The sequence below is a fragment of the Lithobates pipiens genome, unplaced genomic scaffold (assembly GCF_037356315.1).
Source record: "Lithobates pipiens isolate NorthernLeopardFrog02 unplaced genomic scaffold, aLitPip1_a1.2 Scaffold_8, whole genome shotgun sequence".
Lineage (NCBI taxonomy): Eukaryota > Metazoa > Chordata > Amphibia > Anura > Ranidae > Lithobates > Lithobates pipiens.
The window spans coordinates 63,615,590-63,637,228 of NW_027507903.1; the positions used below are offsets into that span (position 1 = coordinate 63,615,590).

Genomic DNA, 21,639 nt, shown 5'->3' on the forward strand with positions numbered 1-21,639 from the left:
TTTTTTATGATATGGCTCTCGTTGAATTGGTGCATTTAATGTCCTGTACACCCATAATGCATTCTCAGTTTGCGATCTATGATCATTAGGATGTTGGTGCCAATTTCAAGTCACACTTGATCTGTTTTTTATGGCCCTATGCAAGGGTGCCTCTGGTATACAAGTAAAAATCATTATGTTGAGTTTAACTTACAGGTTGTTAATGCACACGTTCTCTTGTTGTTGGAAAACCTGTGTTCAGGAAGGCTTTGTTCCCCCTTTTTACTTTCATGAAAAGATCATTACATGTGAACTCTGGGTGCTACAGCATGTGTTGATCAGGTAACTTGGAAGATTGTAGCAGGTCTTGGGGTGAATGAGAATTTGCAAACATACTTACATGCTCTGTGCAATGGTATTAGACAGAGTTGCTCTGTACCTCCACCTCTGGGGTCTACCACTCTAGGCTCCTTCTTTTTTCAGTGCACCACCATAGGAGCTGCTTCCTATGGGGGTGCACCTATGGGCTTGTTCCTGATCTGGCCTGGGCTGTTTGCATACATAGGCACATACAGTGTGGCTCAGCCTCACCTCCAGCTCTCTGCACACAGGGGATGATTGAAAGCAGCAGGAGCCAACGCCCCAGGGTACCTAGAGCGACCCTTTATACCCATAGGCTCCGGGGAGGCCTGGGGGTCCCCAATATCTCTAAATACTACCCAACGGCCCAGATCTCCCCATTGACTATGCTTCATGCAACCACGGATGTTTCTCTGGAGGTGCCTGGTTGTGACCCGTGTTCACTTCAGGCACTCCTCTGGCTTCCCAGGAATCTGCGCCCTCCCTCCCTGAGCCCCATGCTGCTTCATGGTCTGCAGGTGTGGGACTCAGTTCGCTCTGCTAACAATCTGATGTCCCCCTTCCTACCCCTACTCCCCATCACCCATAACCCTCTTTTCCCACCCGGTCTGGTGGAGCCCCAAGCATTCTCCTGGTGGTCTTCGCATGGCTACCCACAAGTCCAAAATTTTCTTTCTTCACGATCATTCCCCTCCTGGGAGAGTATCAGGGAAATACAAGGGGTGCCGGTCACGGAGCATTATCACTTTATCCAATTAAAGCACTGGATTGTAACATTGCGCCGCATGTCCACCTATCCCTTCCAAAAAACTTTTTTTGAACATACATGCCATCACTCCCCAGGGTCCCCAGGCCTGATTTCGGCCATTTATGCCTCCCTGAATGGTCGCTCGCCATCGGCACCCCTCTCTTATATGACTCAATGGGAAAAGGACCTTCAGGCCCCAGAAGACCCAGAGGACTGGAACAGGGCCTGGAACACGGTCGCCAAATGCTCGTTCAACACAAATACCCTAGAGGCCGCATATAAAGTAATGTTCCGATGGTATTGGGTACCTGCCCGCACAGCTCGGGCATTCCCTGGGAGTACTGACAGATGCTTCTGCAACTGTGGACAGCGAGGTGATGTTATGCACACATGGTGGGCTTGCCCAAGGTTGGTGGGGTTCTGGTCTAGGGTTTTTGGCTTACTGCAGACACTCTTTCATCTAACGATCCGAAGGGACGCTAAGCTAGCTCTCCTACATTGCCCGGTTCCTGGCTTGCGTGGCCCTCAACAGAAGCTGGCTACCTATCTATTTATAGCGGCCAAGCGGGCCATTGCCCAAGCCTGGAAGTCACAACGGGTAGATTTTCAAGGGGTTAAGACACGCATGACTGCTATGTTACTTCAGGAACGTATGTCCAGTATTGTCCATGATTCTCATGCTAAATTTCGAAAAATCTGGGAGCCGTGGATCTCCTATGAGTTCCCCGCGCTCCAAGCGGCATGCCTGGGTTTGGTCTAAATTCTCCTGGCGGGGCGTCCGAGCCCGAGCTTCCCCCCCTCCTTTCCTCCCCCTTTCTTCTCTTTACCCTTCCTTCTTCTGTTCCCTATCTCTCTTCACTCTCCTTAGTAATCTCTCCCATTGCTAATAAAAACTGCTGCCACCCATGGACGGGGGTAGTAGGAAAAGGGCTGTACCAAACAACAAGGGAACGAGTTGTTTGGTACTGAACCAGTCTCAATTTCATCCCTTGCTCATTTCCCTTCCTTATCTCGAGTTTATTAGAAGTATACTGTGATGGTTTGCCCTTTGGATTTGTATTCATGATTAGTGGCCCCTGTGAGGGCTCACAAGGAGTAGATTGTAATCTCTTGTTTATTACTGTTTTATTAAAATTCTCAATAAACATATTGAAACAGAAAGCAGCAGGAGCCAATTACTCCCACTGCTGTCTATGTAAGCAGAGAGAGAGAGAGAGGAGAGAGCTCCTGCAGATGGACACAGCTCTGGATCGAGAAAGGACTCAGGACTCAGGTAAGTATAAAGCGAGGTGAAGGGGTGATACAAATACAGGAACATCTTTTTACTTTAATGCAGGGAATATGTTTAAGGTAAAAAATGTTCTGCCTTCAGAACCACTTTAAACTGGAACATAGGCAAGGATTAAAACTAAAAAGCTACATAATTTACATAATTGATAAATGATAAAGTCTGCTGCTGAAAGTGCTAAAACAAAAACAAAAAAACAAGGGTTTATTATCACTTTAGGGACTCCATTAAGCACTGTTTATATCTCATAGCGTGATCCCAGTCCATTTAAAAAAAATAAGCTTTATATGTAGAGTGCGATTATCCATTGAGCTGGTTGCAAGTGTGTGCTTGCCGGGTCTCCCCTGCTGTATTTGCCTGACCTCCTCCCCTGTGGCATTGATTAGTGTTAGCAACCAATCAGTAGGCCTGATCACATGATCTTAGGAGGTAAAACCATTGTCAACTGTATTGCTGTCTATGTCATCGTTTGGGAGATTTTTTTTTCTCCTACCTTGTATTTGTCTGAATAGTAAAGCTGGCCATACACTATATGATTTTCAAACAAGTGATTATATAAGTTTGTATTCATTAGAAAATCAAATGAAAAATGTTAAGCATCTTCAAAATTCTACCAACGTGTGTCCAGCCTAATTTCCTCATTTTTGTATGACAGGTGTCAGGCTGTGTCCACATGAGGGAGATCCCCCTCAATTCCTGTGTTGATAATAGGTTTCAGACAGAACAGCAAGTGAAGAAACCTCTCCTCTGTGAGGGAACAGATGGCAAGTAAAACTTAGAAGAAAAACTCCTCAGTGGAGCTAAAGACAGCATTTAAAACCAGAGAGAGTTTTAACTTCTTGCCATCCAGGCCATTTCTGACACTTCGCTCCTACATGTAAAAATCTATATTTTTTTTTTGCTAGTAAATGACTTAGAACCCCTATACTTAGGTCCTATAGAAATTGCAATTTTTTTATGTCACTTGATATATGTGTAGTGGCTTTTCAAATGCAATTTTTTGTAAAATAAACACTATAATATAATAATAAAAAAAGATAAAACACTACAGTTAGCCCAATTTTTTTGTATAATGTGAAATGTGATATCACACAAAGTAAATGGATAACTAACATGTCACGCTTTAAAATTGCGTCTGCCCGTGGAATGGCTGCAAGCTATGGTGCTTAAAATTCTCCTTGGGCATCGCTTTAAAAGCCTTTACAGGTTACCAGTTTAGAGGTGCACAGGAGGTCTGATGCTAGAATTATTGCTCTCGCTCTAACGTTTACGACAATGCCTCACATGTGCTTAAATAACATGAGTGTTCACATTTGTGCCTAAGCACGGTGGCATGAGGGTGCTTTAATTTTTTTATTTTATACAACATTTTTTTTTTTTTTAGATTAACTTTATTGCTATGGACAGTATGGGCCATGACAGGTCCTCTATGGAGATCCAGATCCTCTAGCCTCCCATGCAGCCGATCAGACACCGATAAGTCTGATCAGCTGCTTTCCAGGCCACTGGTGGCCAGGCAAACATAGAGGCAGAACCAGAAATCACTACATAACTTGTCGCTCTGGGTTTTTGGGGCTACAGAGAGAGGGGAACAATATCACTTCCTCTCTCTCTGTTCAGGGTAACCATTGCCGCTGGCCGAATCACTCCTGGGCATGGCGATCGTACGGTAGAGCCCAGAAGAGGCGGCGGTGGTGGGAGGGGGGTGGAACCCTCTTCCACCAACCACAGAAGTGATCGAGTGGCTAATTGGGGAATCGCCAGCTCAAAAGACACATACTGGAATAATGCCTGTAGGTGCAGGCATCATTCCGATATAACCACTGAAACTGGAGAATGTCCATGGACACCCACCCGGCGGGAAGTGTTTAAATATGAATTCCAGGTATGGCTATTTTATACACTTTGCGCCAATGTAACTATGTACAGTATAGACATACCCGGCCAATGCCCCTGGAAGCTAGAAATCACCAAAGTAGATACCGCTATTACAGTGATCTCCATGTGCTACTCGGTCCCATGCACGTGACTGCCCTGCTGCATTCTGAACACAGGAGGTGCCATTCAGAGAATGCTTTGCATCTATATGTATACAAATCTGAATGTACAATTTTTTTTTTTTAGATCTACTGACAGATATGTAAAATAAAAATTCTATGGTTTGTTTGGTAGAGCCCCCACAATACAAACTCTTGGTAAACCTAATGGTGGCCATGCACGCTTCAATAAATAGATTTCTTTTCGGACTGACTTCTTCCAAAAGGGATAATCCATCTATAGTCTTTCTTTGTTTTACTGAAGTTATTCCTCTGTTAGTTGGGGGTCAGCCACTCCTTGATCGTGATCTACCCCTAGACCGCGAGCAGGTGATGGGTAGATTGGCCCTTGTTCTGAAAAGTTTAAAGACCCCTGCTCTACAGTGTGACATTATTATTACATTTGATCAGTTGATGACATCTGATATAACACTTGTACAGCATTGTATCTCTTTTACGGGCAGGTCAATATTTCAGATTGCAGGTTCGCTAAAGACATGGAATTGTAGGTCGCACCATATACTAATTAAATAAACACATTACAGCAGACTGGTGTTTAAATGGCCGTGGCACCTTTATTGGTATTAAAATAAATCAAATAACTTTATTAAAAATGAATCAATGAAAGAATAAATAAATTTAATTTCAAACCTAAACTCGCTCAGTCATAGGACTCGAGCTATAAATAAATCCATTCATATAACCAAGTCCCCCCTTGGGGACATAACCACATAATGGTGCCAGCAACAAGGGTGGGAGGTAAGGAGAGCACAATCTTAAGCCACCTCAGGGCAAATGTGAAAGGTGTCTGTCACACAGGAGGCTTATATAGCCTCTCGATACTGAGGAAAAATGTTTTTCCCACTCCTAGCCTCGGGACTAGCCCGCTTTTTTTTTAAATATTAAAACGTTAAAAAAATTTTTTTTATATTTATGGTGACCACAATCCCATGATGTGGGTGCCTTATTGTGCCCACTGTTCATGGAATTGTAGGTCGCACCATATACTAATTAAATAAACACATTACAGCAGATTGGTGTTTAAATGGCCGCGGCACCTTTATTGGTATTAAAATAAATCGAATAACTTTATTCAAAATTAATCAATGAAAGAATAAATACATTTTATTTCAAACTTAAATTCTAAACTCACTCAGTGATAGGACTCGAGCTATAAATACATCCATTCATATAACCAGGTCCCCAGCCGGGTTTTTGCAAACAAAAAGACGGCTACCCCAGCACCGCGGCCTGTTCAATGCAATTTTGAAGACCTAAGTTAAAGATATCAAGACCAACAACAGAAAGATGTACGCCATCTTGCCTATATAGACCAGGAAAGCCTCCTTCCAGATCAACATGACGGAAAGAGATCCCTCCAATCAATGGCAAGAATTTATCAATTGAATAGTTAATTCTCCGTTTAATTTTTTCAAGAGGTCTACCACCCTCAGAATATAACCAAGGAAGGTGGGAAACCATTTCAGAGAAAATAATACAAGTATTCGGAAACAAATCAGAAAGATGAAAGAAAAGATTAGTCCATTGTAAACCACGAATGCCCTTCCAAAGAATATGAAGTTAACTATAGGTTAGAACCGCAGCAACACTGAAGCTCTTTTATGAGCCCAGAATATGTATGAATGGCCAACTATCCATATGTAAGATTTCTCACCTATAAATCAAAGAGATAAATTAGGTGTAATGTATATCTTAAATCTACTAGACTACCATCTACCTAATCTCATAATGATCTCATCACTCAAACCCAATCTAGCAGCTTCTGTAGCGGCTCCAATTCTAAAGGAATGGGTAGAAAATTTAAAAAGGGAAAGACCTAAGTGAGAAACGCATCGTTTCAGGACTGCAGAAAACTGAAATCTTGTCATTGGAGAAGAATCCATATGAACAAAAAAATGCTGACCTGAAACAGGTCTTACTGCAATGTATTTTTTGAGAATTCAAAGAGGACAGAGGATGGAGTGGCCACAAGCAAATAGATTGAGCCACTGACCTTTTCCTGATCTATCCATTTTTTATTTTCTAACAAAAATGAGAACCTTATCATCTAAATGGGAAACTTCAGATAAAAACAAAGCATCCAAACTGTGTTTGTTATTTGGTAACATTTCAGAGATACGAAAGGCCACAAAAAAATTAAAACAAAAGAAGCATGAAATAATAAAGCCTCGTAAACTGAAATGCAAACAAAAGGAGTGGCCAAACACAGCTTGTATAATACGTTCAAAGTAATTGGCCTACACATCTAGATTCAATCTTACCTTCCTCAATCCTTTTAAAGAGGAAGTAAACCCTGATGAGTTTACTTCCTCTTTCATTCCCTGCAAAGGCAAAGCATAATGGACTACTATGCATCGCATAGTAGTCCATTATGTGTCACTTACCTGACACAGGAGCCAGCGAAGTCACCGCTGTCCCCTGTAGTCCGCCGCATCCATGTTCTTGGTGGGGTCTCGCAGCTCCGTCGCTGTCATTCGGCGAAGCCGCGATGACGTCATTCCCGCGCATGCGCACGGGAGCCGACACGCGCGACAGCTCCGTCTCTGAGAATGCCGCGCTCAGTGCGCCTGCACGCCACTGTCTACGGTGCATGCGCCGTAGACAGCGGTGCCTGTTTTCGGGCAAATATCTCCTAAACCATATAGGTTTAGGAGATATTTCTTGGACCTACAGGTAAGCCTTAATCTAGGGTAGGTCAAAGTGGTTTGTAAGGGTTTACAACCACTTTAAAGATTGTTTAACAGAAAAACTGTTACAGGCCGGAAAATTATTCAGTTTCAATAAAAAGGAAACCCCTGCTAATGTTTTATTAATATGATTAAAGGAGAATTTCAACTGTATTAGTGCACAAAGAAAACCCAAGATCACACGTTCAGAAGGAGGTAATCTAGGAGAAAATTAATAAACGAAGGAGAGCTAAAAGGGCCAGCAATTCTACTAACTGAAATTTCTTTCATCAATTTGTCCCTTACTATGTCAGTGTGTAGATATACTGATTTTAAATTATTTGATAACTTACAGTCTGGGCCTGTAAAAATAGGAAGTTTAAAACCTGTTAAAAAAAAAGTCAGTTAGTAACTGTGCTTTCCCCTTGTGGGGGTATAACATTTAACCATGGATGCATTGCGAATAGCCTTACTGGCATGCAGGCCTTTTGACCGATCCCTGTGGACTTGATTGCAAGATTGTCTTTTAAAGAATCTTGAGACTGGGTGGCTACCAAAAAACAACAAGAACATTCATGGCAGTAACAGCATGAATTCAACCATTTGCATTGAGTTTCATTAAATGCGTAACATGTCCCTTTTTTATATGAAGTTAATGCATTATGATTAAAATTTGACTGGGGTTGTAGTTTTGTATATACAGGCTTCTGAAGAATAATAAGGTTTAACCATAGCCCAACATCTTTATTACCCCATTTTAGGTTAGGATAGCAATTTTTTTGGCGGAACGATTCATCATAACGAAACCATCCCATACCGCCAAAACTTTTATATGCCTCCAGGATATGTTCTAAGTGTTGAAACAACCCATGACATTTTTCTGGATGCTTCTCACCCATTATTGCTGAAAATATACAGAAAACCTGTAACCAATTAAAAAAGGATCTAGGAACGGGACGGCGCTTATCGTCAGCGCCACCCTTAGACCTCCTATCTGTTTTACAATGAAGTCTTTTGCAATAGGTAATAAAGATAATAAATCTAAAAATTCGCCTTTCCATATCTTTTCTTTTACTGCTAAAAGGCAAATGGAATCCTAAAGGGGATATCTTACAAGGAAGTTCCTCTTTAAAACATGTCTCAGAAACAGAAGTAGGAATACATACTTGTATGTGTAAAAACAGGATTGTTATCAGCTACTGAGTTACCTGACCAAACATTAACTGGAGAAGGAGATACAGATGTTGATACAAATGTGGTATGATTAATACATATATTCTCATTAAATTTGTTTAATGAAACTAATAACTGATTCATTAAATCATCCTGAGCAGTCTCACCAGCATTGTTGTATTCTTGCTGACTACAACTAACTGGGATGTGGGTACCTGTAGTTGGTACTTGGCTAACTTCTGGACCTGCATAGGAGGAAAGAGACACAGAGACCCTCACAGCATCCAGCCTAGATGACCTGGATGCAAGTGATGCCGAATTTGTGACCTGAGATACCTGTCTGGGATGATTCCCAGCAGAGATAGGCGACCTTGGCGCTGTAGGTAGCGTCATACCTACAGGCAGGAGGAGCATCTGCTAAGCTGGGTGGATACAAGTCATCTGTGTGAAGAGTTTCCCTGGGTGCAATGGACGAGTGGCATGTCCAACATCTGCCTCCTCTATTGCGGATGGGAGATGGGGATAACACCCGTCTATTCCTCTTGACATGTTGGTTCACACTGCGAGCCCCATGACAAGAATCATCCTGCTCAACTGTAGAGACAGACCGCTCCTCACACACCACTGCAGAATCTATAACTGTGAGTTCTGAGGGGAAGCTCCGCTAAATGCTGCGAGCCGGCGAGTGCTGTGCTGAGGTAGAGGCAGCTGACAGAGACTCGTCAAGCGGCTCCCTAACACTCTGGGTATGCTGCTGTTCAGCCACTATTGATGTGCTTTCTTCAGCGAGTGCTAGACACCGTTGAAGCCATTCATTACCTCCCTCTGCTTTAGCCCTTTCCAGGACTCTTCTTACCAAGGACTTAAATTAAAACTTTAATTATTTATTTTTAGATATTTATGGCGACCACAATCCCATGATGTGGGCGCCTTACTGTGCCCACTGTTCATTCTTATTCTATATGGTATGCATTATCTATGATAATGTGCTGCCAAGAAAGTGAGTTTGTTTTAAATCGTATCATCATCATATTTTGACTGAGAAAGTTCTTGGTCTCTAGAGCAAGCTTGCATTGAAGGTGGAGCTTTTTTCGCACGATCAACAGACTGTTTTCCAGCTGCCAGATCCCTCTAGGGCTCACACTGTCCTTAACATTTGTGAGAAGCATTTGATTTTCCATAGCTCTATAATATGTATTCTCAGGGTACCTCCGTGTCACAGTCATAAACAGCTTGCTCCCTTACCAGCACTGCTAGATCACCCTTCCTCCGTAGTGCAGACAACTAACAAGCTGTTACATAAGAAAACGTTTAATTTTCTCCAACATATTTGAGAGTGTTCCCATGTAATAGCTTGTTCTGTTTTATATTTTTACAAATGCTTTGTGTCCAACTAAGTGCAAGCTGCTGTTCTGTTACCAATCAAAATGTATCTGTCACGTTTTAGGCAAGATCAGAGTTTGGTTTTACAAGCTGGGATGGTATACACATAGCTTTAACCACTTAAAGGGAAATTTTAATTGATATCAGGCCTGGACAAATCTTACCCTAAACTAGGAGGCAGCTTTAAACTAGAAGTCAGCACTACGCCACCTGCATATGACTATGTATACAGTTGTGCTCATAAGTTTACATACCCTGGCAGAATTTGTGATTTCTTGGCCATTTTTCAGAGAATATGAATGATAACACAAAAATGTTTCTTTCACTCGTGGTTAGTGTTTGGCTGAAGCCATTTATTATCAATCAACTGTGTTTTTTTTTTTTTTTAAACAACAAACTTTATTTGCATAAAGAATAACATGCAAAAGACATACAGGTTTAGAGCATAGATCAAATAATAAAAGAATAAAATATAAAATGGCAGTTTACAAACGTGTGTAGTTTTCTCCTGTAGGTTTTCCCTTTCCCTTCTTTCCCTTGTTTTACTCATTTAATGTATCCCCCCTCCCCTCCTGAGCATTTAACCATAATGCCACATTAATTACAAGTACGTCTGCAATGCTTAAGTACCCTTAACCCACTCATAGGCGGTGTTTCTTTACAGTGTGTAGGACTCCTATAAATGATCCCAGCAAAGGGCCTCATCAACGATTTTCATTAGCTCACTGTATACCGGGCAGTAGACAAGCATTAATCCGTACAGGTGTCCGGTGTAGCGAGCCATCTATCCCAGACCTTATGGTATTTATCCCGGCATCCCCTATGTTGGTATATAACCTTTTTGTGTGGCAGTGTAGCATTAACCTCCCCAATCCAAGCTTGGACCGGGGGAGGGGGGGGCACCACGCATCCAGAACTTTGCTATAATTTTCCTGGCACAGAACAGAGATTCATTCAGGAAGACGGACTGGAACTTGTCTGTCAATGCGTCCGGGAGCAAGCCCAGCAGGCAGGCTTTGGGATCTAATTATAAGGGCGAGCCCATGCAGTCGTGCAGGAATTGAATTACCTGCGTCCAGTAGGATTGGATTTCTGGGCACGTCCATATTAAATGGTAAAATGAGCAGGACCGGTCGGTACATCTCGGACACCGCGGGTCCCTAGTGCTCTGGTATTTGGCAAGCCTTTCAGGTGTGAGGTATGATTTATGTATAACATATAGCTGGGTCAATCTGTCAGACAGTCTGGGGGAAGCTTTTTTAACATTTTCAAGAATCTCTCCCCAGTCATCATCCCCTATGGGGCCAATGTCCTCCTCCCATTTATGCTTGGCCATGTCTGTTATCTGGGCTACCACTCGACTTCTTAATCTGGTGTATAGGGCGGATATCAGTTTAGAGGGATCTACCCCAATTATCACATCAGTCACGGGTAAGGTTTGTGGGCTAGGGAGACCGTCCTTAAATTGGGCAAGGAGAACGTGACGTAACTGTGCATACCTATATGCCATGAGTGGTGGTATCAATCAACTGTGGTTACTCTTTTTAAATCATAATGACAACAGAACTACCCAAATGACCCTGATTAAAAGTTGACATACCCCAGTTCTTAATACTGTGTATTGCCCCCTTTAACATCAATGCCAGCTTGAATTCTTTTGTGGTATTTGTGGATGAGGCTCTTTATCTTCTCAGATGGTAAGGTGCCCATTCTTCTTGGCAAAAAGCCTCCAGTTTCTGTAAATTCTTGGGCTGTCTTGCATGAACTGCACGTTTGAGATCTCCCCAGAGTGGCTCAATGATATTGAAGTCAGGTGACTGAGATGGCCACACAGAACCTTCACTTTATTCTGCTGTAGCCAATGACAGGTCGACTTGGCCTTGTGTTTTGGATAATTGTCATGTTGGAATGTCTTAGTACGTCCCATGCACAGCTTCCTGATGGATGAAAATGTTCCTCCAGTATTTTTTTACAACATAATGCATTCATCAATTTTGACCAAATTTCCTGTACCTTTGTAGCTCACACATCCCCAAAACATCAGCGATTCACCTCCGTGTTTCACAGTAGGAATGGTGTACCATTCATCATAGACCTTGTTGACTCCACCCCAAATGTAACGTTTATGGTTGTGGCCAAAAAGCTAAATTTTTGTCTCATCACTCCAAATGACTTTGTACTAGAAGGTTTGAGGCTGGTCTCTGTGCTATTTGGCATATTGTAAGCGGGATACTTTGGCATTTGCATAGTAAGCCTTTCTTCTGGCGATTTGACCATGCAGCCCATCTTTCTTCAAGTGCCTCCTTATTATGCATCTTAAAACAGACACACCACATGTTTTCAGAGAGTCCTGTATTTCACCTGAAGTTATTTGTGGGTTTTTCTTTGCATCCCAAACAGTTTACTTGGCAGTTGTGGTTGAAATTGTAGTTGGTCTACCTGACCGCAATTTGGTTTCAACAAAACCCATCATTTTCCAGTTCTTGATTAGAATTTGAACGCTGCTGATTGGTATTCTCAATTTCTTGTATCTGCTTTTATATCCCTTTCCTGTTTTATACAGTTCAACTACCTTTTCCTGCAGATCCTTTGACAATTCTTTTGCTGTTCCCATGACTCAGAATCCAGAAACATCAGTGCAGCACTAGATGAAATAAGCAAGGATCTGTCAGGAGTCCAGAAACTCATTGACCCTTTATATACACACACACACACATACACACACACACACACACACACACACACACACACACACACACACACACACACACACACACACACACACTAATTACAAGCAAACTGGTCACAGGTGAGGATGGATACCTTTAATAGCCATTCAAACCCCTTTGTGTCAACTTGTGGGCATGTTACCAGGTCAAAATCACCAGGGTGTGTAAACGTTTGATCAGGATCATTTGGGTAGTTTCTTGTTGGGATTATGATTTAAAAAGAGTAAACACAGTTGTTTGATAATAAATGGCTTCAGCCAAACACTAACCATGAGTGAAAGAAATATTTTTGTGTTTATCATTCATATTCTCTGAAAAATGGCCAAGAAATCATAAATTCTGCCAGGCCATGTAAACTTATGAGCACAACTCTATATAGCTGAAAGATTCATAGTTAACAGGTAAAAAGAAAACTTAAAAAAAAAATGTTATTCTAAAAATAAATTAAAGTGGAGGGCCACCCTGAAAAAAGAAAATACATTAAAAATTAGAAAAAAATCATTAAAAAAAATGAAAAATGTTTATTTTTTTTACTTACCAGAAATGCCTGTTGCTAGGCACATCATCCTAATCTGCCTCTTCCTCCTCCGCGGAGATCTTCTTTCTTCTCTCCTCCGTGCGGCGTCTTCTGGGTAATGGGTCGCGCTGTGTTCTGGGAACTGTGTGTCCCAGAACACAGCGCGTCCCATTTCACAAAGCGAAATGCGCGACTCGTGCATGCGCAGTAGGAAACAGGCAGTGAAGCCGCAAGGCTCCACTGCCTGTTTCCCTTACCCAAAATGGCGGCGCCGGGACCCGAGACTGAGGGATGGGTCAGCCTCGGGTGGCCGACATCGCGGGCGCCCTGGACAGGTAAGTATACTTATTAAAAGTCAGCAGCTACAGTGTTTGCAGCTGCTGACTTTTAAATATTTTTTTTCAAAACCGGCCCTCCTCTTTAACAATGAAAATACAGCAGAGATGACCCCATGGGTTGAACATTACCTTTTAAGATCTTGATCAGTCCTTGCTGGCCCTATGATACATAAGACCAGCCTCACAGCTGACCCATAATGTGCCAGAGGCTGGCTTGAATCCATTCTCTGGTCCCTTGCCTTGCCTTCCCTGATAACCCTACCATACCGCTGACCTTTCTTATTTGTTTTCTTCTATTTTTTTCTGAATACTTTTCTTAATGCTCTTGTTATTACACATTGCTATAAAAAAAAACAATAGGGCTCTCACCTCACTTGTATTTACTTATTTTGTCCATTAATTAGGTTAAATGTAGTACAACACAAAGCCTGGCTTTACACCATAGGAGTGTTTTCCTTCAGTGGTTTGCTTTTTATGAAGGCCTAATAATTGTCAGTATCTGTAATAAGTCGATATAACTCAACCACGATGCCTTCTGGATTCCCAGAGCACAGCACCCAGTTTGTCCTGGATCAGCTTCAAGAGTTGCCATTTTGTGTGCAGGCTGACACCCAGAGGGAACACAGACAGAAACCCTGACACCACCATAACATCCAAATAAAGCTCTAGGGCCAGGACGCACAACATTGTTCATTGCTATGATAGCACTGGCTTGTCCACACCATAACAACACATGACTATAATTAGGGGCAGGCGACACGTAGGGCCACCTTCAGCATTCAGAAGAAGATAGAAGTCCACCTCCCCTACCTCCTGCCCTCCACCACACTGCTTGAGCCAAAAGGTGGGGCGCTGATGTGAAGCGGGAACTGTGTAATTGGGGACTTTGTGATGAGTCATTATGTGACTGCATGCTCTGTTATTGGGGGGAGGAGGTTGTGTGACTGGGGGCTCTAAGATGAGGGGGACTCTGATATTATTGGGATTATCTTATGTGATGGGAGGACTCATGTATGGGGACATTGGTGAGACTGCATTGCTGGGCACAGTGGCGGGGCTGCATTGCTGGGAAGAGTGGCGAGACTGCATTGCTGGGGACAGTTGTGAGACTGCATTGCTGAGGGCAGTGGTGAGGCTGCATTGCTGGGGACGGTGGCGAGGCTGCATTGCTGGGGACGGTGGTGAGGCTGCATTGCTGGGGGCGGTGGTGAGGCTGCATTGCTGGGGGCGGTGGTGAGGCTGCATTGCTGGGGGCGGTGGTGAGGCTGCATTGCTGGGGGCGGTGGTGAGGCTGCATTGCTGGGGGCGGTGGTGAGGCTGCATTGCTGGGGGCGGTGGTGAGGCTGCATTGCTGGGGGCGGTGTTGAAACTGCATTGCTGGGGGCGGTGTTGAAACTGCATTGCTGGGGACAGTGGTGAGGCTGCATTGCTGGGGACAGTGGTGAGGCTGCATTGCTGGGGACAGTGGTGAGGCTGCATTGCTGGGGACAGTGGTGAGGCTGCATTGCTGGGGACAGTGGTGAGGCTGCATTGCTGGGGACAGTGGTGAGGCTGCATTGCTGGGGACAGTGGTGAGGCTGCATTGCTGGGGACAGTGGTGAGGCTGCATTGCTGGGGACAGTGGCGAGGCTGCATTGCTGGGGACAGTGGCGAGGCTGCATTGCTGGGGACAGTGGCGAGACTGCATTGCTGGGGACAGTGGCGAGACTGCATTGCTGGGGACAGTGTTGAGACTTTATTGCTGGAAGACTGCATTGGTGGGGACAGTGGCGAGGCTGCATTGCTGGGCACTGCTCAGGCTGCATTTGATGGGCACTAGGAGTGAGCAGCCCCACTTTGCACAATCGATACAGGCAGCTTGAGGACATTATGTGTGTGTGTGTGTGTGTATATATGGGTGGGGGGGGGGACCTTGGGCGAGTCCCACACTTTTTTTTCCCCAGAACTTGACCCCTGGTAAGAGTGCAGCTAAACAGCTGCTGTCAGGCGTTCACAATGCCATCCTGTTGTCTCCCAAATGCCTGATTTTTTTTTTTTTTTAGATGAATGCTAATTTTCAAACGAATGTGCTGCAACTGTGAGCCAAGCATTTAGCTTGCATTTGCAGCCAATGACTGTTTGAAAGGTGGTGCGGTCCATCAACTAGACATGCCACTTTGAATTTGTCACAGTGAAAATCATCATAGCAGCATGCGAACAGCCCCCAGTGGCTGCATTGTAGGCTTTAGGCAGAGGTATGAAGGTGGGGTGTTATATGGGATGTGTCAGCTCTTTGCCTGACCCTTGGGTGCAAGATTTAAATGTAATGGTGTGTCACAGATGTGCTCATTATTAAGAAAAAAGTGCACCGCGTTTTGTAGGGGGTTCGTTGGACCTTTGTCATCCTGAAAATACTTTTGATATACGTGTTATGTTTGAAATTGTGACTTGCTAAATATCAAACTGTTATGATGAATTTCCGATTAGAAGCAAAAGTACCCTATGTATACATTTGATTGAGAAACAAAACTTGAGGATATTTTACAGAAAGGCAGTGTACTAAAAGACCAGCCTCCCCAAACGATTTCAAACGAAACGTGTTCTCTGGAAAATATATGTATCAAACCTGGAATAATTAAGATGTTATTTACATGAATTTTTGGAATTTATAGATGGATATCATGTAAAATGGTACCTGTTCTGTTTTCAATTTGTGTTTTTTTTTTGGTGACAGAAAAGTTGTACATTTGCTAATCTGAATTATCTTTACACATTTTGTGTAAGATTTACCATGGCGTTTCTGAGAGCATTTTCCTGTCCTACATATGGGCATGTTTTTATATTCTTTACTCTGTGTTTATTAACATAAGTGTGTACCCAGAGAACAAATCCATCATTGTATTGATATGGAGAAGTATGTTCTTGTTGCTTGACGCTCCTCTTTACTATGCTTCTCTATTGCCCTCTGCTGTTTTAAAACTTCATTTGTGTTATAGCGCAATTCATTTTTTTTTCTGCTGTAGCAATTAACCAGGGCTTTGTTTTGCTTTCAGAATAATGCCATCAAGACATCCAAGTATAATATACTTACGTTCCTGCCCATCAATTTGTTTGAACAATTCCAGCGAGTTGCCAATGCATATTTTCTTTTCCTGCTGATATTACAGGTATGTTTTGCAATTATTTCTGTTACCAAAGAAACTTTACTTAAAATGTACAGTAGACTGTGCCATACATTATTGGCTCAGAGTATGCAGTAGTAGTTATAGCATATCAGTACTGCTTGGACCTTGAAGAAGGGGTCATACCCTGAAAGCTTGTCCTGTAAAATTGTATGCTAGTGCAAATAAAAAAAGTATCAGACAGTACTCAATTTTCTCTGTCACAATTGCACTAATTACGGCTGCAATCACATCAAGCATATCAGTACAGAGAGAAAAATAAAATACAAATTAATCAAGCCATGGTTGCCTAATTGAGATACATTTATCATGGGTGTCCTCCAAGATTGCAATCACTTTTTATTTGATGAATGTACCCTGAAACCTAGATTTAACCTCCTTGAAATTCAGGGGATTTCCATGCTTGGGCAATGGTTTGTTTAGTAGCTATAAAAACATGTATTATAAGCATTCAACCACGCAGAGGGGCATTGTCTATTGGTTTGTGGATAAGAGCATCCTATGGGTCTGTTTTTCAAATATTTCTTTCTTTTAAACTCTTAGGGCCAAATCTATATTGAAATGTTTACCTAAAGTAATGTTAACAATCTTTCAAGAGTGTATAGTAACAAAAGGGCTGAATTACTTGCCTTTCCTGAAAAAGAGCTATTCCATCCTGCAGGCCTGAGCATGTAATATTCTTTTCTTTAACTGACTTTTAGGAGATTTTGCCTTTTTAAATCACTGGTCTTCCTTCTGGGTCTCGATCGTCCACTGCTGTCATTTCACGGGAGTTCAGTCAGATTCGGCATTGCCAAATTTGTACAGTAAGCTGCGTGTGTGTGGCTCGCTGTACAAGGGCAGACAGGTAGGTAAGTAGTTTTAATGCAGAAGAGACAAAGAATCTCTCTCTTCTGCATTAAAAATTCTGCCTGTCCACCCATTTTAATTGGTTAGCCTAAATTTCTACTTTTTTATACATGGGGAAACACAGTGGCTAAGTGGTTAGCACTTCCACCTAGCAGCACGGGAGTCGTTGGTTTGTATTCCAACCATTGCACTACCTCAATGGAGTTAGCATGTTATCCCTGTACTTACATGGGTTTCCTCTAGGTGCTCCAGTTTCTGTCCACACTCCAAAGACATGCTGGTAGGTTAATTGGCTCCTGTCGAAATTGGCCCTAGTATGTATATGTATGAATGTGAGTTAGGGACCTTAGATTGTAGGGTCCTTGAGGGCAGGGACTAATGTGAATGCATAATAGATAAAGGTGCATCTCAAAAAAGCCGATTAGAGTGTGACATGAGGCTGGGTTCACACTAGTGCGACAAATGCTCCGACATTGGGAGCTCATGTTGCATGACGTGTGAAAGTCAATGTTTCCCTGTGGGAGCCGTCTTAACTGGTCCGACACAAGTCGGTCCAACTTTGAAAATGCTCCCTGTACAACTTTGGTCCGACTTTGATCCTGCTTCAGCCCATTGACTATCATTGAAGTCGGATTGCCGTCTTGTGCTCTGATGATCTTGAGGGGAACTCCACGCCAAATTTTTAATAAAAAACAGGCATTGGTTCCCCCTCCAAGAGCATACCAGGCCCTTCGGTCTGTTATGGATTTTAAGGGAAACTCCCTATGCCGAAAAAATGGCATGATGGTCCCCCCAAAATCCATACCAGGCCCTTATTCAAACACGCAGCCCGGCCGGTCAGGAAAAGGGGTGGGGGGACGAGCAACCCCCCCCGAACCTTACCAGGCCGCATGCCCTCAACATGGGGGGTGGGTGCTTTGGGGCAGGGGAGGCACCTTGCGGCCCCCTCACCCCAGAGGACCTTGTCCCCATGTTGATGAGGACAAGGGCCTCTTCCCGATAACCCTAGCTGTTGGTGTATTGTCTTGAGTATTAGTGTCAGGAAGCTAGTTGTTGGGTAATTTGGACCTGGTATAATCCTCAATCCTCATTAATAGGTAGGATGCCTGGCTGGTGTGGAGAGGCAACTTGTTGTTGTACATCTTGCGGCATGTATGCATTCCTTAATCATCCGATCGAGGGTGAATAATGCTGTGCAAAATGTAAGCACATTGTTTCCCTGGAAGCCCAGGTTCTGAATCTGGGGAAGCAACTGTCAGCCCTGAGAAGTCCCTGCATACTAAAGGAGAGCCAGGAACGTACACAGCAGGTGTCGGCAGGAGCCAGCACAGAGGTGGGTGGAGACAAAGAGGTGCAGACACTAGCAAAGAGTAGATGGGTGACAGCAAGGGTGGCAAGAGGGGCAAGTGCCAGTGTGGCCGATCCAGGGCTGGAGCATCCCAATAGGTACGCTCCATTGAGTGACATTGGTGATCCTAGTCAGGGACCAGCACTGCTGGAGCTGAGGGACTCTCCTAGCTGCCAGGGGAAGAACTCCTCCAGTGAGAGTGGGGGGGAAGGGAAGGGAAAAACAGATTCTGGTGGTAGGCAACCCAATTCTTAGAAGGACAGAGAGGCCAGTCTGTAACAAAGACCTGAAGCGTTGAACGGTATGTTGTTTGCCAGGCGCTCGGGTTCGGCACATCACGGATCTGGTGGACAGATTACTGGGAGGGGCTGGGGAAGACCCAGCTGTCATGGTGCACGTTGGCACCAATGACAAAGTCAGAGGTAGATGGAGTGTCCTAAAATACGATTTTAGGGACGTGGGAGCTAAATTGAGGAAAAGGACCTCCAAGATGGTATTCTGAGGAATACTACCAGTACATTGAGCCACACCAGAAAGGCAGAGGGAGATTAGGGAAGTAAACAAGTTGCTGAAGAACTGGTGTAGTAAGGAGGGGTTTGGGTTCCTGGAGGACTGGGCCGACTTCTCAGTCGATAACCGGTACTATAGAAGGGACAGACGGCACCTAAATGAGGATGGTGCAGATCAGCTGGGAATGAAGATGGCCGAAAAGTTAGAGGGGTTTTTAAACTCGGCGATGGGGGGAGGATGCAGAGGTAGAGATAGTAAGTGCAGAACATATTCCAGAGGGTAGTATTGGGGGCATTAGTGGTAGGTTGACCAAAGCACATAAACCCAAGGTAAGTATAGTAGCAAGTCCTAGTTGCAATCTGGGAACACCCAATAAGAGGATAATATGCGACTGGTCTACACTACATAGCATGTTCACCAATGTCAGGACCCTGGTGGACAAGATGGGTGAACTAGAGATACTAGTTTGAGGAGGATTTGGATTTTGTGGGAATTTCAGAGACCTGGTTCAACGGCTCTCATGATTGGCTGGCAAACATTCAAGGGTATACACTTTATCGCAAGGATAGAGAGGGTAAAAAAGGGGGAGGGGTATGCTATATATCAAGAATAATGTACAAGTGAATGTGGGAGATGACAACACTAAGGGTGCTAGGGAGGAGGTGGAATCCTTATGAGTAGAGCTCCAAAGGGATGAAGCTAAGAGGAAAATAATATTGGGAGTATGCTATAGGCCCCCTAACCTGAGGGAGGAAGGGGAGACTGATCTGCTATCACAATTTGGATTATCAGCAAGGATGGGAAGTGTTATAATGGGGGATTTTAATTAACCAGACATAGACTAGGCCAGTGTTTCTCAAATCCAGTCCTCAGGCCCCCCCAACAGGTCATGTTTTCAGGTTTTCCATTATTTTTCACAGGTGATTTGATCAGTTTCACTGCCTTAGCAATTACCACAGCCGTTTTATCTGAGGGAAATCCTGAAAACATGACCTGTTGGGGGGGCCTGAGGACTGGATTTGAGAAACACTGGACTAGGCAGAGGGAACCGCGCATTCATCTAGGGCTCGCCAGTTCCTAAATGTCTTGCAGGACAATTTTATGGGTCAGATGGTAGATGCACCAACTAGAAATAAAGAGTTACTGGATCTACTGATTACCAACAATACAGACCTGATCAGAAAATTGGAGCAATTTAGGAAACGGCGACCATAGGTCAATTGGCTTCTGTATAAATCACACAAATAGGAAACATAAGGGGAATACAAAGACACTGAATTTCAAAAGTGCCAACTTCCCTAAATTACAAACCTTACTAGAAGGCATAAATTGGGATAAAATCTTAGGAACAAAGAACGCGGAGGAGAGATGGGTTTGCTTTAAGACCCATTGGGTAATAAATTTAAAAGAGCAAGCAGAAGTCCTGGATGGATTAACTCCAATGTAAAAATGCATATAAAAGACGGAGAAGGCCTTCAAAAAATACAAGGTTGAGGGATCATCATCAACATTGAGACTTTATAAAGAATGCAACAAGAAATGTAAGGGTGCAATAAGGACGGCTAAGATAGAATATGAAAGACGCTCTCCGGCCTCTTCTCCGTGCTTTTCAGCCTCTTCTGCCAGCTGTTGCCAGCTGTCTAAACCACTGGCAACAAAAGTGAGTACACCCCTAAGTGAATATGTCCAAATTGGGCCCAAAGTGTCAATATTTTGTGTGGCCACCATTATTTTCCAGCACTGCCTTAACCCCCTTGGGCATGGAGTTCACCAGAGCTTCACAGGTTGCCACTGGAGTCCTCTTCCACTCCTCCATGATGACATTACGGCGCTGGCAGATGTTAGAGACCTTGCGCTTGACCTTGCGCTTTTCCACCTTCCATTTGTGGATCCTCCACAGATTTTCAATAGGGGTTAGGTCATGCTTGGCCAGTCCATCATCTTTACCCTCAGCTTCTTTAGCAAGGCAGTGGTTGTCCTGGAGGTGTGTTTAGGATCGTTATCATGTTGGAATACTGCCCTGCGGCTCAGTCTCCGAAGGGAGGGGATCATACTCTGCTTCAGTATATCACAGTACATGGTGGCATTCATGGTTCCCTCAATGAACTGTAGCTCCCCAGTGCCGGCAGCACTCATGCAGCCCCAGACCATGACACACCCACCACCATGCTTGCCTGTAGGCAAGACACGCTTCTCTTTGTACTCCTCACCTGGTTGCCACCACACACGCTTGACACCATCTAAACCAAATAAATGTATCTTGGTCTCATCAGACTACAGAACATGGTTCCAGTAATCCATGTTTTTAGTCTGCTTGTCTTCAGAAAACTGTGGGCTTTCTTGTTCATCACCTTTAGAAGAGGCTTCCTTCTGGAATGACAGCCGTGCAGACCAATTTGATGCCGTGTGCGGTGTATGGTGTGAGCACTGACAGGCTGACCCCCCACCCCTTCAACCTCTACAGAAATGCTGGCAGCACTCATACATCTATTTCCCAAAAACAATCTCTGGATATGATCCTGAGCATGTGCAC

General features: G+C 43.7%; 1 protein-coding gene across 2 annotated transcripts in view; it reads left to right on the top strand.

Annotated features, from left to right (window-relative positions):
• Positions 1-21,639, top strand: part of ATP8B4 (ATPase phospholipid transporting 8B4 (putative)) — a 531,442-nt gene that overhangs the window by 141,885 nt on the left and 367,918 nt on the right. For both annotated transcript variants that reach the window (XM_077470822.1, XM_077470823.1), the window contains exon 5: positions 16,271-16,384. In XM_077470822.1, the coding sequence (XP_077326948.1) occupies positions 16,271-16,384 (114 nt within the window). The remainder of the gene's footprint in view (positions 1-16,270; positions 16,385-21,639) is intronic.